The sequence below is a fragment of the Bidens hawaiensis genome, unplaced genomic scaffold, assembly GCF_021521415.1.
Source record: "Bidens hawaiensis isolate Kalapana, Puna unplaced genomic scaffold, B.hawaiensis_p1.1 tig00037202_1, whole genome shotgun sequence".
NCBI classification, from domain to species: Eukaryota; Viridiplantae; Streptophyta; class Magnoliopsida; order Asterales; family Asteraceae; genus Bidens; species Bidens hawaiensis.
Genome location: NW_027496482.1, coordinates 122611 through 139856, shown reverse-complemented (window position 1 = coordinate 139856; position 17246 = coordinate 122611). Strand labels below are relative to the sequence as shown.

At 35.3% G+C, this 17246-nt stretch overlaps 1 protein-coding gene and 1 pseudogene across 1 annotated transcript; one reads left to right on the top strand and one right to left on the bottom strand.

Annotated features, from left to right (window-relative positions):
• The first annotated feature begins 6234 nt into the window (after positions 1-6234).
• Positions 6235-7633, top strand: LOC143589053 (mitogen-activated protein kinase kinase kinase 17-like; annotated as a pseudogene).
• A 1850-nt stretch (positions 7634-9483) lies between these two features.
• On the bottom strand, positions 9484-15554 carry LOC143589050 (cyprosin-like). Its single transcript, XM_077069908.1, has 13 exons — positions 15198-15554; positions 15035-15095; positions 13846-13940; positions 13678-13790; positions 13438-13606; positions 12711-12750; positions 12555-12619; positions 11896-12009; positions 10935-10999; positions 10680-10833; positions 9924-10043; positions 9728-9816; positions 9484-9643 (listed from the first exon to the last, which is right to left on the bottom strand). Exons 1-13 carry the CDS (start codon positions 15549-15551, stop codon positions 9559-9561), a joined length of 1524 nt encoding a protein of 507 aa, XP_076926023.1. The 5' UTR covers positions 15552-15554; the 3' UTR covers positions 9484-9558.
• Positions 15555-17246: the final 1692 nt, after the last annotated feature.

Here is a 17246-nt window from a genome sequence, read left to right as displayed (position 1 = left end):
TAAAATCCCCTTAATCGTTGGGTCTTCAATCATTCAGATGCATATTTTGAATGAGCCAAACGCTCAGAATGTTCCTCACATCTGAGCGAATCAGATGTATGCATCTATTGTCCCATTAAGAGCAAAACAAACAGGCCCTTAGTCTGATGGTTATATTTGATTTCTTAAAGCTGTACACTTTTTCTGTGCCCCTGTTCGAGTCTCCCTACCAGCATATACATTTTTTGTGTTAATTTTCTTCTTCGTGAGTTAGTTGTCAAGTGGATTTCTGTTATGTGTTCTATGTTTTTCTTTTTTTTACATTTTGAACATGACTAATTGCCACCTAGCTTTTAGATTGATGAAGTTAGATTAAATAGTTCTTTTCTTTTTGTATGCTTTAAATGTTTATGTTTTTGGTTTAGATGCGTTTTTTTTTTTTTTTTTTTAAGTGTGTTTACCTTGATGAAATCATTTTTTAGGTTTAGTTCGGTATCATGACGAACCTAAACTAAATAAAAAACAATGTTATTTTGTTGTATTTGGACGTTGACGAATTTATTTTTTTGTTTGGTTTCGGTGCGGAATTTAGATACCGACCGAATTCACGTCAATAAGCCACATAAACGCGCATGTTTCTTTGGGTATGTTAATTTGTTATATTTGCGCGTTGACGAACTTATTTTTTGGTTTAGTTCTAGCGTCGTAACCCGATACCGGCCGAATTTACATCAACTCACAACTGCATTGCACGGCTTTTTTACTAACCGACTACAAGCGGTTTTAAATATATATTTTTTTTAATCCTAAGTTATACGAGTGTTAATAGTATTCCGTGTGTTTACATTTTTTGGCCTATGCCATAAGTTGTTATCATTACGAAGCTAACTGATACGTACCGAATTCGCGCCGCCGCAACGCGGCGGGTTAATAACCAGTTGAAGTATTAAAAATGCAGTTATCGGATGGATACCAAAGCTTGAGGGTCTACAAACTTTTAACACAAGCACAAGTCAAATCAATAATGCTTCATATTTGAGGTGATTCATTTAACTACATAGACAAATTAAAAAAAAAATCATACAACTAAATAATTACTTTTGATATCAATTGGTGTTTTAAATTTTATAAACTCTTAGGGGTTAATAGTTTGTCTTAAAACTTGTACAATATGGTGTTTTAAGTAATTCTTAGACTATACGCTATGGGGCGGCCATGGCTGAGGTGGCGTGGGGTGATGGGCGCGGAACACCGCAGTGGGGCGCGGTGGTTCCTTGGGCACCGTTACTTCCATCGTTCAAACGGCCGGCGCGCTTGGAGAGGTTTGGTGGGTCCCCCCCCCCCCAACGTTCATTTTGAACGACTAGTTTTTTTAAAAAAAAAAACTATTTATTTTATTTATAAATACTAACTCATTTTATCGTTTTATACTCAAACAAATACCAAATACTATCAAATTTCATAACAAAAAACTCTCAACTCTCTACCATGAATCATTTCTCAAATTTCACCGGCTCGAGCTCAAACCTGAACCCAAACCAGAACACGAGCTCGAGATCAAACCCTAACCAAAACCCGAACACCAACCCAAACCCGTGGGATCCGTCTCAAAGGTGGTGGGCTAGTTTACTCGCAAACAATGACCCTACCAACCCTTACTTTGCCAACCAACATGTACCCGCAATGCCTCCAAACGATATGTTTTATCGAATTCCAATGTCGTTTATGCCTCCGCCACCCCAAACCCAAACACCCCAAACACCCGAAACCCAAGTTGTCGAAACCCAAATTCCCGAAAACCAAGTCGACGAACCCCAAGTTCGTCGCAAGCGAAGCCATAAAAAGAAGTTCGTTGCCGATCAAACACCAACCAAATTGTACGACAGGAATAAGTGGGAAGACGATGAGGAAGCGGCGTTGGCGCAAGCGTGGATCGACTCATCCGAAGACTCGATGTTTGGTGACGGTAAACGCACCGCGATATTTTGGGCAGAAATACGTGGTAAGTTTTTTGGGATAATGGGTCGAGGTCGCTACCGCGGGGATGATTCTGTCTCCAACAAATGGAAGGCAATGGTTCAAAAAATAAACCACTTCTCCACAATTCACACTCGCCTTAAGAATAACAAAGGAAGCGGCACGAACGATGCCGACCTTCTTAAGGATATGTTGAAACAATACAATCGCCTTCATGGTCACCAATTCGGCATGGGGATGTTTGAAATTTGGAAGAAATGCACGAGCTCGCCAAAGTGGCATCCGATCCCGACATCTTCACCGTGACCGTCCAAACGGTCAAAAACAACGTCTACTTTGGCCGATCAATCGCCGTCTCAAGCCGCGTCGGATGCTCGTTCTCAATTTAACTTAAAAGAGATTGATCCCGATTTTCAATTCGATGAATCGGATGAGTTGCCATGTCTGGTAGGAAGAGAAAGGGCCAAGGCGGCGGCTAGAGGTGGGGGGTCTTCGTCTAGAACGACATCCTCGATGAGTTCTGACGTGAGCGCACGGTTTGACAACTTGGAGCTTGCACGTAAAGATTTCGCGAGAAAAAAAACACTCGAAAGAGGAACTCAAGATAATACACGAAGAAAGAAAAGTGATGCATGCAGAATACAAAGCCATGCATGAAGAAAGAAAGAAGGCTAAATCGGAACGACAACGAGAGAAGGACTTCAAGCTCCTCGCAAAGGATCTTTCGCATCTAGATTCGGCCACGCGGACGTTTTTGGAGAAAAATAAAGAAAGGATAATGGCAAAATACGCAAACGAGGACTCGGACGCCGAAAATTAGTTGTATTTTTTTTCTATTTGTATGTTTTTTTATGTATTTTAGTTTAATTAAGTTTAATTTTTATTATTTAGTTTGTTAGTTTTATTAAATTAAAAAAGAAAAAAAATTAAGGGGCTTCGAAGCCCCGTCGCCATTGAGGGGCATCTTTGGGGTGGGGCTTTGAAGCCCCCAGTGCACACGTGGCTCTGACGTGGCACCGGGGAGGGGCTTCGAAGCTCCTCACCATAGTGACCAGTCTTAGTGGGTGTTTGGCATTGCTTATTTTTTTTTTTGCTTTTTGGAGAGGCAAAATGTTCAAAATGTGCTTTTAGTTACTTTTGGAGGGGCATTTTGGACATTTTGCATTTTGGACATTTTGCCTCCTCAAAAAGCAAAATAGCAAAAAAAAAAAAATAAGCAACCCCAAACATGCCCAGTCAATAAACCACTTCATTCCATAAAATGTAATAGGATAGATACCACACAATCCAAACATTTAATCTATGATTGCAAGTTAGGGATAACAATGAAACCCGAATCCGATGAGAAAACCCGAAACCCGACTTAAATGGGACGGGTAATACCCGAACCATTAGGGTTTGGGACGGGTTTGGGATTAGTTTTGAAATTTTTCGCGGGTTTGGGACGGGTTTGGGATTTCTAATATACCCGACTACCCGACCCGATTACCCGATAGCATAAACCCATTTACCCGATTATATACCCGATGTACCCGATATAGTTTATTATATTATATATATACTATATTCCAAATATATTATTTGTCTACAATTGTTTATGTCAATTATTTGTGACATTTTATCTTTATAGTAACCATATTTGTAATCAATTAGTTATATTTTGTCAAAACCCGGTAGAAACCTAGCAAGTTTTGAGTCGGGTATACCCGACGGGTATTTTATTAAAACCCGATAAGAAACCGAAACCCGATGAGAAAACCCGAAATCCGACTAGTAATTACCCGATTAAAACCCGACGGGTTTGGGATGGGTTTGGGATGAACTTTCATAACCGGGTATGGATTTGAGAATACCTAAACCCGACCCAAAACCGACTCATTGCCATCCCTATTTCAAGTGAGGCAGTGAGTTAGGTTGTACATGACTCGTTTCATACTAAATTAAAATGTTTTAAGCTAAATTTGGTAGGCTAATTAAACTACTCATGTCAATACAGGAACCAAAATCGAAACAAGCATCGTTAAACTTTCAAGGCTAAAAAAACGCATTTCGCCCTGTGATAGTAAAAAGTTGATGAGTTTCTTAATGATGAGTCGTATTACAAAACAACAATGTTGATACTTTAGTGTTTTCAAATGACGATCATATATACTTTGAAATCATATAAACTTTAAACCAGTGTAAAACATCATTTCAGTTGGCCTGTAATTTGAAAAAACCTGAAGGATTACATTTACCCCTAATTGAGAAATCACAATACAAATAGAAATAAATGAGTAAGGTCATAAGAGAACTCTTATTAGTGAGGGAAATGGAGAACTCCATATTACACATATACAATACAATACAATGCAATATATATACTATCTATACGTAATGTATAAATTCGCAGTATAGAGTTTTCTGGTTCCCTAGTGATCCTTGACTTAGGTATAACTCATTCATTCATTCATCTATCACTTGTTTTTTAAATGGTGAATCATTATATAAACATTCACGGTTACAATAAAGTGATAGGTAAATGACCACCAAGCTGCACTGCAACACTCTTTAGAATAACAAACCCAATTCTACTAAAAACAAAGTTTTGGCTCTTAGGAGTCGAATAACTATTATGCACGTCTGTTGAACCTTATTAAAAACGCAACCACCTCCGAGGCTAAACAAAACTTAATGTATCGAAAGCAAAATACAGTTTCTCAGGTTTAGTAACTTTACTTGTTTCCGCATTCATCGTAGTTGACCAGTAACAAACCAATTATCCCTAAGCCCAACCAAATAAAACACTCCTATAAGTTCCACATAAACATGTCTCCCCAGCCCACCAAAATGACAACTAGAGACTATATGGATTGCCAACATACTAGCTAGCATTTGGTTTATGAACTTGTAAGTTTTCCCATCGATGAGATATGTAAAAAATGTCAAAAAGTTAAATTCAAAAATATATTTGTAACTTAGATTTGTATGTAACATGTATTGCAAGTATTTGGTATCATGTCAATGTCATAATGAGCTCATGGATATAATTAAAAAAAATATGAAAAATGGATATGGATACATGACAGAGAAATAAGACACGTAGTTAGGTTGTTTGGGTGAGACCAAGTACACTCAACATAATCACGTTTTTGAAATAGCGTGTTAAACGTGTCACATTAGGGCCCTTTGTTATGATAATGTAATGATATTGAAAGGTATGTGACGGTGGTGTAAATATTAGATTCTTAAAAGGTAAGTTTAGTAGTAACTTTATTTTATCAATATATTCTCAGTATAGTATATAGTAGGGTTGTAAAATTTAGATTTCACGGCTGAGTACTTAGTGACTATTTGGTCCTTTGATCTTTACCGAGCCGAGTTTGTTGAAGTCGGCCAAGGTTACAATTTGGATTACTTGGTTAGAAGCCGGTGTGCTTGGCCAAGTCGGCTCTTGGTCAGTCTACTTGGCCTAGTATTTGAATTATGTACTCGGTCAAATAAAAGTTTACTAAAGATAAATGGAGAACTCCATATTACGAAATATTTACTGAAGAAAATATACTTTAAGGATTATTATTATTATTATTGTTGTTGTTGTTGTTGTGTTTAGGAGATACTATTTGATTAGATTTCTAATAATCTTCAAACTCTTTTTGATTTGTGTCACCACAGTCATAGAACTTGTTGCAAACCTAGGTAATAGTATCCCGATCAAAGAGCTGACGAAGGGGATGAGCGGAACAGGGAGTCTACCGGAGCTCTTATCCCATGATAAGCTGCTTGGCCACAGTCTAACTGCAACCAATCTTCTTTGTTCTCCCAAACACCGATGCTCGTGTTCAAGATTTTGTCAGCGCCATCTTCAAAATTTTTAGTGACCAAAATAACTATAAAAAATTGAGATTTCAAAATTTTTGGCTCAATTAAACATAAAAAGATTAAACTAGGACAATTTTCACTTATTTTGGCTCAATTTCATTTGTTACTAGCCAATTATTTTTTTAGCCTAATTAAACATAAATAGACTAAACTAGGCCATTTTTCATTTTTTTTTTGCTCAATATTATTTGTTGATGTTTGAATAAACCTAATAAATATATTTCAAAAATTAAAATTATATGCTGGCCTTGAGTTTTGTTATGATCAAAATAATTAATATTTAAACTTGCACGTATCATAAAAATATAAAATCATAACCACTTAAGCAACACCTCTTTCTTTACAAGTACATAAAGTAATCTATATTATGACACCTATCCATTCCAAATATTAATCCCACAAGTTTTAGTTTAGGTAACTTATTTCCAATTTGAATACGTATCTACCTGACACGTGTCCCTGCCACCTGGCTGCCGTCACAACCTACCCAATAACTTGTCACACTTTATTATTATTTTGCCACGTGGTCAACCAACTTCAACTTCCGTTATAGTCAACTCTAGAAACACACAACATATGCCACCTATACATACAACTATCTTATAACTTTCAACCACACACGTTTACACTTTACAACACACATATAAATATGTTACATGTATCACTTAACATACAACATATTATTAACAAACAATTCTTTCACACCGCACTAACAAACTCTTATCAATATTCTTACAACATAACCAACACATGGAGTGGACTAGAGGCCATGTCATCGGCCGCGGCTCTACCGCGACCATCACCACCGCCACCTCCACCTCGGGCGACGTGTTCGCGGTCAAATCCGTTGACTTTCGACACGTTGAAACGTTACAAAAGGAACAACATTTTTTATCAATATTAAAGAGTCCATATGTTATATCCTACAAAGGGTGTGACACCACTAGAGAAAATAATAAAATGGTGTACAATATTTTTATACAACACATGTCAGGCGGTTCGGTTATTGATATAATTAATCGTCGAAGTGGTAAAGGGTTAGACGAGTTCGAGGTTGCGAGATACACAAGAGACATAGTTAAAGGGTTGGAGTACATTCATGATAATGGAATAGTGCATTGTGATATTAAAGGAAGAAATATTTTAGTCGACGAATTCGGCGCGAAAATCGGGGATTTCGGTTGTGCGAAAGGGGTGGGTGACGTGGCGCCGGTTCGCGGGACGCCGATGTTTATGGCGCCGGAAGTGGCGCTAGGGGAGGACCAGGGGTGTCCCGCAGATGTATGGGCGTTGGGATGTACGGTGATTGAAATGGTTACTGGTGGATCCCCGTGGCCAGAAGTTAATAATGATGAGTCAGCGTGGTCTGTATTATTTAAAATTGGGTTTTATGACGAAAGTCCGAAAATCCCTGACGGGTTTTCGGAAAAAGGTAAGGATTTTTTATAAAAGTGTTTGGTTCGGGATCCGAGGAGGAGGTGGACCGCGAGGGAGCTTCTCGAGCACCCGTTTCTTGAAATTGGAGAACTCGAGGAGAACTCGGAGAGAATGAAGTGGGAGAAGATGGGGATGGGACCGACGGGTTCGCCAACGAGTATACTTGATCAAGAGGTGTGGAACTCGACAAGGGAATCGATGGAAAGTGATTCGAAGTGTTTAAGGCAAAGGATCGAATAGTTGGTGTGCAACTCTGAGATGATGCCAAATTGGATGTGTAAAAATGATTGGGTTATGGTGAGGATCAATGAGTGAGTGACACGTGGCGGTAGGTGATGAGATGGTGGTGGGTTGAACTGTAGAGTGTAGAGGATGAGTTGTAGATAAGTAGGTAACAACATAGTTAGTTGTAAATCAATAGATGTATATGTAGTGTTTAACATTAAACGACACCGTTTTATGAATTAACTTTTTGTTGTTTTAGTGTTTTAATACGTACATGTGTTTTCTGTTGATTGACAGCTAATTCTTTATACAATGAGCTTTATTTCAACGGGTGTTAGAGCATTCTCATTTTATTAATTAAATTATATACGAGTGAAGTTTTTTTTCAAACCAGTTTGATTTGATTTCCAGGTCGGTTCAGATAATCGATCTTTTTGCCCACCTTTACCTGGCACCACACCAAATCTGCTAACACATTCCGCTCGACCAAATCCACTAAAGCCGGAATACTTTCCATTCGGCTTGGCACATAGTTGCTCCACTCAAATTAGTAATATGCTACTCCTCTGGTTCCCCCGTCATCCCTACTTTTAAGCTCTTCATCGTAAAACCATTTCCTTCATCAAGACCCCAAAACTAACCGGTCTTCACCCAACCCTAGCCAAAACGGTTGGCACGCTAATAACAACCTCTAAACCCTTCTATTTCTCTTCCACCCCATCGTCCACATATCTCTCCTAAATGCATCAACAATCTATCCAAAACCTTACATCCTTTATTAGACTCTACATAATATTATCAAGGTCAATCCCATATTCTTCTAACTCCCTTGATATTTAACAATGTGCTTCCTCCATAGCCCATTTTTCTCATTTCCAAATCTCTACCACCACTTTGCAAGCACTTCTATGTTAGTTTCACGTAATGAGCCTAGACCAAGACCCCCATTCTTAATCGGCCTGGTAACTCTTGACCAAGTTTCCTCCGAACCTCTAAAAAAAATTCTTCTAATTTTATCTAACTTTTCCAGCATCCCATCCGAAGCTTTATATAATAAAAATTATCTTAATACGTATATTTTTACGAGGACGCGTGTATATACATATAAGTTATTGATATATTTAATCATTTTTGTGCACTCATTTACATTTATCAACCAACTAGTTTTGTTAACGAATGATATTGGTTTCATTACATTTAAGACCTACTTTAAATGAGTTAGTTTAATCAAGTATTAGTTGCTAGATAGATTAACATAAATGATATTAAAATGGTCCTAGAAATTTTCATTAAACTTCAAAATCACAAAAATATACATCTTGACCCACATTTTTACCAAAATAGATATTGAATTTTAGCCTTTAAAAGGAGGGCTGTAAACGAACAAAACGAACATGAACAAGGGTTTATTCATGTTCGCTTGTTAAGGAAATAATGTGTTCACAAACGGTTCGCGAACTCTTCCGCACAAGATTTTATGTTCATATTCGTTCATTAAGGAAATGAATGTGTTCACGAACACAGTAGAGCCTAGAGATTGAGATCGATATATTCATCAATGTGAATGATGAGAAAGGAAATGCAAACAATGCAAAAACGACGTGAGAATATAATTTCTTATTTTATGTTAAAGATAATAAATTAAAGAATATAAAATGGTTAGAGAAAATAAATGAGTGCACAAAAAACTTTCATGAACAACTTATACAAATGAACATGAACGAACGTTCGTGAACACATTACTGAACGCTCACAAACATAATTGAACGAATAAGGGCTTGTTAATGTCCGTTCGCTTAACTAATCAAACGGAATTTCTTGTTCATGCTCGTTCATTTATTAAACAAACGAACATAAACGAACTTCCCATCGAACTGTTCACTAAACGTTTGGTTCGTTTAAACATATCAAAATCAACCAATAAAAATGCCACAAAATATCGAACATAGTATATAAACATTAGTATGGATTTAAAAAGAGTTAAGTACTTGTTCCATAATATATATATATATTTAATAATTTTATTTATTTAATGCAACATTTACAGAAGATAAGTATGCTGGATCATGATCAATAGTCTCAAACTGCTTCTGCAAACCCAACTCGTAAGCGACCATAGTCAAACACCGTATGGTATTTGCCCATAAAAATATCACCGAGGATCCTGCGTCAATACATTAATCAAATAAAATATTATTTCATGTAGATAACAGGTCAAACGGGTAAAATAAAAGTACACAAAGCGTACCACAGGGGCCCACGAGGAGGTGCCACGTCAAGAGCGGTAAATCCACTGATGCATTGTCCTGATGCACCCTCACCAATTTTCAGGATATACTGATTAATAGTAAGAGATGTAACAAAAAAAATTAATCAAGGTTATATATAAAAACTAATGGTTACAGTAAATAAGAAATATAATCAGATTAATATGATAAACTTACATCCTTAGGGGAGAGGTTAAAAGTTTTACAGCCAATGGTAAAAGCAATATGAGGCATGGATGAAAGACTGTCGCAATTTACTCCGGATTCTCCCATTGGGCTCGGTATCCGTTCACACAACTGAAAAATAAATAAAAATAATAATAACTTTGTAAATTTTTTGCATTCAGAACACAAAGACTTTTGACCCGTTTGACCCATTTTATTTTAAGCACAAACCTAACTGATATGTTCATACGTAAATGGGTTCAAACGCTATTTAAAAAGATTGAACTTGGCTCGTGAGTAGTTTTTCAAGTTCAGGCTTAGCTTGTTTGTTATTTATTAATTAACTTATATACATTTATAACTAGTTTTATAATATTTTAAAAATAATAAATATCATTTAGCTCTTTGTATCATAACTTTATATATAATAGTTATCGCACTAGTCGAATCGAGCTCAATAAACGAACCCCTGGATCAGGCTCGGCTTGGCTCGTCTATTATATATTATTAAATTTTATATACATTTATAATTTAATTATAAATTTTATATATATTACTTAATATATATTATTTAGTTACTTTATTATAACCTTATATGTAATAGTTATTATATAAATATGTATTTAATTTATTAAATATAAATTATATAAATAGTAGGCTCGTTTATTATTTATCGAGCTTGAGCCTGTTTATTAAACAAGCTTATTTTTAGGCCCGAGCTCGTTTAAGCCGAGTAGCTCACGAGATGCTTAGTTGAAGTCACTTCACCTGACCAACATGGTTAATTATGTCTTCTTCGGTTTCATTTCTCTGTATTTTGGTTTCCATCCAATCAACAGCCGTCTGGCAGAGAGTACACATCGGATCATCTAAACCAGATGATTTTCCATCATTCTTGTCAACCACACTCTCAATTATCATGCTGTTATTAAAAACATAATAGTTAGCAGTTAGCTAACTGTGACATATAAATGTGGTCCGTTCTTGTAACTATTGATTAATGATAAATGCGTGAAAACCGACCTTGTATCAAGAGAACCATCAAAGGAGCATAAGTTCATTTGAGAGCAGACTTTTTCGGGTCGCGTCTACACAACATCAGCAGAATGGTGCGGTAAGTTATATATGTGCAGAACCATTAAAACATATTGTAAAAAATTAACAACTTATTAAAAAAACATTTTTTTTCTTAATCATGATTAGATAAGATCTCTTAAGATAAAATCAGAATTTTAAAAATAGAACTTCTAACTACTAAATCTTTGCAGGGTCAAAAGATATAAAAATACCTCAAATTAGTTTATAACACAAAAAACATAAAAAGAATTTATATTGACATTACATGTAAGAATAACGCGACTAGTCAACCAATAAAAAAGATCATATTGCAATTTGAAGAAAACAATTTTACAATCAAATGTGAGGAACTAAGGCCTGGAAAATTGGGCGAGCCAACTAGAACCGTCTCCGAGAATCGTGAAAAATTTTTTGCCCGAATGCGGAAAAAAAATATAGGCCTTAAATTAGTTGAGTAATTGGGTTTAAACATTAAGAATACATATTTTTATATTCAGAAAAATATATATAATTTTAAAAAATAAAAAAATTCGGGCCTATCGGGGTGTTGGGCCGGGTTCGGTCAACCACCCGGCCCTACCTCATAGCCGGCCTTGGAGTCGAGGCGGGATCTGGTTAATATGGATTCCAAGTAAAATGAGTTCGGGTCAAACACGTGGTACTAAAAAGAATCAATTTGGTTCGAGTCAAAATGGGTTCAACAACTATAAACTCACCTGCAAGCCCATTTAAACCGATTTAAGTTTAGAAGTTTAAAACAGTTACTCGTTTTAACCCGTTGACTGATTTAAGTAGACCCAAAGTGACCCGTTGGTTGAATTGAGATAACCCAAATGAACACACTTACACACACAATTTATTTTTGCTCAAATTAACATCAAGATTAAAAAAAAAAAGGTGAATGTACCTCAGAAAGTAGCAGTTCAATTATAGTTTTTCCATACTGATTGAGAAATGACTTGCATTGTTGGCTCATAACACCAACAGCACCAATTGCTTGATTGATTTTTGTAATAACCTCCTGAAAGAGAATTTCATATTATCAAAGTATGTTAAGTCTCATAATTACATATAATATATCAAGGTTGCAAAAGTCGCTAGGCGGACCCTGTGCGGCCGGCTGGAGAGTTGGGTGTACTCGGAATACTCGGAGAGTACTCGGAAATGGTAAATATAAAGAATATTAATTTTTGGATATCATATATATGTCAAATATAATAAGTATACTAATATTTATGATAAAATAAGTGAAATTTTAATATAAATAAGTGAAATATATATTTTTAAATACTAAATTATACTAAAATTTGCTAATATATAACTAAAAAAAGTGATATTATGTTTTTAATATTATAGAAATATGAATTATATTTTATTTTTTAAGTCAAAATCAGCCCATGTTGACCGACTAGATGTGATTCTGGCCGAGGTTGACCACATTTGATCGATTCTTAGTAACTAGACGGAGTTAAAAAAAACCATCCTCGGCGTCATACCTTGTAGCGAGTACTCAAGAAGTACTCGACCTTGGAGACCTACTTTTACAACATTGTAATATATACATACCGTTGGACCAGCCAACAAAGAGGTTCCAGAATCAGCAATTGCTGCACAGCCCTTGGCACAAAATCCTGCAATAGAATTTGGATATATCAGAAATAGTAAAAAAATAAAAATAAAATAAAACACAAAAAGGATAAAAAAAAGATGTAGAAAAATTACCGGTTGGTTTACCACTAATCAAGATATCACCCATTTCAAACTATAACAAGAGAAATAACTTGATCAGATTTGACTTTATGAAGAACCATCATAATATATTAAACGTAGAAAAATTACTAGGCTTGTAAACTCAGTGAACCGTCCGTTACTGAACCGACAGAACCGTTCGTTGAGAAGCTCGTTTATGTTAGGTTACTTTATAAACAAACGGACATGAACAAAAGTTTTTGTTCATTTAGTTAAACGAACGAACATGAACACATGTCTCGATCGTTTATTTAAGTTCGAGAATTTGTTCATTTAAATCCGTTTATGTCCATTCGATCCTTTACTTGTGTTAGTTTAGGTTTGTTCGTTTATATTTTATAAGCATATTACAATTTAGACTAGTATGAAATCAAAATATTAACCATTATTTTTTTAAGCTCAACAAATTAATGTTCATTTTCACTCTTAATTGGTGTTTGCTCGTAATGTCCATTTATGCTCGTTTACCTATGTTCAGTCGTGAACCGTTCATTTATACTATTAACGAACAAACATAATCAAGCACGAAAACACTCATTTTTTTAACGAATGAACATGAACAAGAAACCACCATGACCAATTCATTTTATTGTTCGTGTACGATCATTTGTTCGGTCAAAGTTATACGAACGAACACACCCCTAAAAATTACATAAATCAACCAGTGAAAATATAATTATAAAGATAGAATAAGACTCACCTGCCAATAACCTTTCTGAGTTACAGGGACATATGTGTGTTCACCCCTGAAGTGATTAATATCAACTCCACCAAACACAAGTTCACCGCCGTCGTCCTCTTCAGCATTGCGATTAAGCCAAAATGAAAAAACGGGTTCATGAACAAGACCTTGTGTAATCATGTTATACCTAAAATTATATAAAAGAAAATTATGAAAGTTTTCAAACAAAAGAATTAGAGTTGAGTAAGTTATTATTACCAAACAGGAACAGCATCTCCAACAGAGATTTCTTTAAACCCGAGGCCAAGTATACCATCAAACTTGGCTGCTACAAACGTGACACCGGGCTCTCTGGTTGCCTCTATGAAATCCTGAAAATGGTGACGTGTCTAGATGAGTAGATATACAGTTTTTTAAGATCTTTACTTGCTCTTTTACAACAAGATCACCAAGTTTGATATAGTCTTTGCTGAAAAAACCAGAGATGGAGCCTGTTCCATAATGAATTGCTGCAGATTTCCCTGAATACGACGAAATATGGAGAAATAATTACTTGTAAATTTCTGCATTAAAACTGAAACAGTTGGACACTTAAATGTGTGAAACTTTATGCTGTCAACTTATCAAAGTGTAATATTTCCGCACATTGAGAAGCGTAATCTTTCTTTTATATCTTTTATATTTCTACACATTTATACGTGTGAAGAATGCTTTACTTCAACCAAAATATAAATTTACAAGTATAATATATAAGGAGGTCACTCAACTATTAAATTTAATGATCACTGAAGTAGGGGTGTGCGTGGTGCGGTTCGGTGCGGTTTTTGATTAAAACTGAACCGGAAACCAAAACTTCGGTTTTTGTAGCATTCGAAACCGTTCGGTTTCGGTTTTTTCGGTTGCGGTTTTCCGGTTTCATTTTGGTTTCGGTTCGGTTTCGGATGTTTCGGTTTTTGACATTTGATCTTGAAAAATATTGGCCGAAAATAATGTTGGCAAAAAATAATGAATTTAGGTATAAATAATTTTGTTTATTGTAAAATAATAGACTATTGTACATTTTACCAAAAATATTTGTGTTACGTATTTATTATATCTTATAAATTATTTAATATAAAATATTAAAAAACAAAAATATAGGAATTCGGTTCGGTTCGGTTTTTCCGTTTTAGATTCGGTTTTTTCGGTTTCGAATTGGTTTTTTGGGGTTCTTGCACACCCCTACACTGAAGTATGTATTCAGTTTTGTTTATATCCAATCTGTCTGATAAATGTTTACTTTCAAATAACAGAAAAATAATCGCAGGCATACATGTTTTTTCAACAATTTATGGTTATAGTCTTTAACCAGTATTTTTATGTCGGATTTGGTGTAATTGAAGGCAGAGACATTTGGGTGGCCAATAAAGTAGTTTCAACGGTTGAATGGCCTCCTTATAGCAGTATCCAAATTTTAAACTATTTCACAAAGTATATGTATAATTATGGCATATGTTTTGTACTTATACTGTGTTAACAAAAACATGAACGAATAGTGTTATATGTCACAATGATACGAATATGTGAAGAAGGATTAATATCAAATGACAATCTTTGCAAGTAAAAAATGTCATACCATTTTTCTTATAAGAACTTGACTGGCTAGACTTATACTTTGGGTGAAGAAGGCAAGCTACCTGCATCAATATAGACAGCGCACGTGTGTCATGTGAATATATGTATGAATGTATATGTGTATGTGTGTCAGAGAGAGAGAAGGATTTTATCAGGAATCTCACTGAGAAGTAGCATTTTGCAGAAGGCACCCAAAGATTAGAACTACCAGTGTCGAAAACCACCGTGAACTTCTGAGGTGGAGTACCGATACCAATCTCACCATAATACTGAGCATCCAGGTAATTTTTTAGACCAATAGCATCAGCACCTAGATCCCTAATATTACCATCAACACCATCACTTCTTCTAGCGTACCCTTCGTTTGATCCAGTGTGCCAGATTTGATTCAGTTCGTTGATTTTCCTCTTCTTAAGTCCAACTCTTACCAATCCATCGTTAGGATCCGAATATGCAGTCGGTGAGAGAAGTAACCAAATGGACAACTTGAGGAAGCCTGTTTTGAATAAACTACGCATCTTCAACGCTGCAATTGTTTATCATTTATCAGATGATCATATTTCATTTAAAATAAGCTGTTTAATCTTCACAAATTTCATTCATATATAAAAGCAAAAAACAATTATTAAAATCATTTAATTGGCCACCATCTAAATCATCTTCATGTGATTCAGAAACCACTCCAACAGATGATACACACATCAGACAAAGTAAAAGCTAGCAAAAAGGAAAAGCCTACACACACACCACTATGGACACACTATCCATACATTAAAACTTTACAGAAAATGACAGATGTGACAAGTCTGTGATCTGCAATATGCGAGCCATATAATCTCATATTGCTCGTATGAAGTGACAGACAACAAGGTGTCAAGGTGGTGTACCTACGGCGTCACCCTAGCAACAAATTCCTCTTTGCAAGTTCTAGATCACGATTAACAGAAGATTAACAGACTAACATCTAAAAAATCCTTGGCTTCAGAATTCAGACAAATAGAATACAGTTGTTTACTAAACGGATTATATTAACAGCTTATTCCCTATATGATCATCACAGGTAAATTATATTTTGAAGCAAAAAGCAGTTATCAAAATCAAATAATGCATTACCAAAGTCAGTCCTCGGCCACTATCTGAATCATCATACCATGTGATTCAGAAATCGGTCCAAGAAGGTACAAAAACATCACACAGAATCAAAGCTAACAAAAATCATCTATATCAAAATCAAATTCCTGTTTGCAAGTTCTAGATCACCTTTATCAGAAGATTATCCAACTAACACTTATAAAAACCCTCAGTTGTTTACTAAACCGATAAATAAGGGTGCAAACGAGCCGAGTCGCTTGTGAGCTACTCAAGCTCGGATCGATACGCTCGCAACGAGCCTGAGCCTCAAAGACAGCTCGCATAGTTATTGAGCCCAACCTCCAGTCTTGTACGGAAAGCTCGTTTAGGCTCAGTGAGCCTTGTGCAATTTTAAGCTTTACCTCTTTTGGGCTCGGTACTAATTTCACACCGAACAGCCGAGCTCGAGCTGAGCTTTGCCTCGTTTAAGGTACTACACGAGCCGAGCTTAGCCTCGTTTAAGGTTTTTTTTTCTCAAAATATATTAAATTAACTAAAAACTAATATAAATTATTTCATAAATAACAAACAAGCCGAGCTCAAATTAATTAATAACATATGCTGAATAATAATAATAATAATAATAATAATAACATATATAATAATTTAATTTGTGAAGATAGCAAAAATTAATTAATATATTTAATGTTATGATACAGTAACTATATACTATATGTAAAATTATAATTAAAAATATATATATATAAAAATAATTAAAAATTTATAAAAATCAATTGATAAATAGTAAACGAGCCAAGCTCGAGCTTGAAAAACTACTCACAAGCTGAGATCAAGTTCGAGCAGTGTGTAAGTTAATCGAGCCAATTCGAGCTCCTGCTCGGCTCGTTTGCACACCTAAACTCCTAAACAAAACTAAACAGCTAAGCAAATATACACAAATTCCGATCATAATAATAATAATAATAATAATAATAATAATAATATATAACAGCTTATAGCAACTAACTAAGTAAGTAACTGTGAATGAAACAGAATCAAACTATCAAAGCACAATGTGTTTGGTTACCGTGTATGATGATAATCAACGCGGATAACTAAGCCAATGAAAACGATGAGTGAAT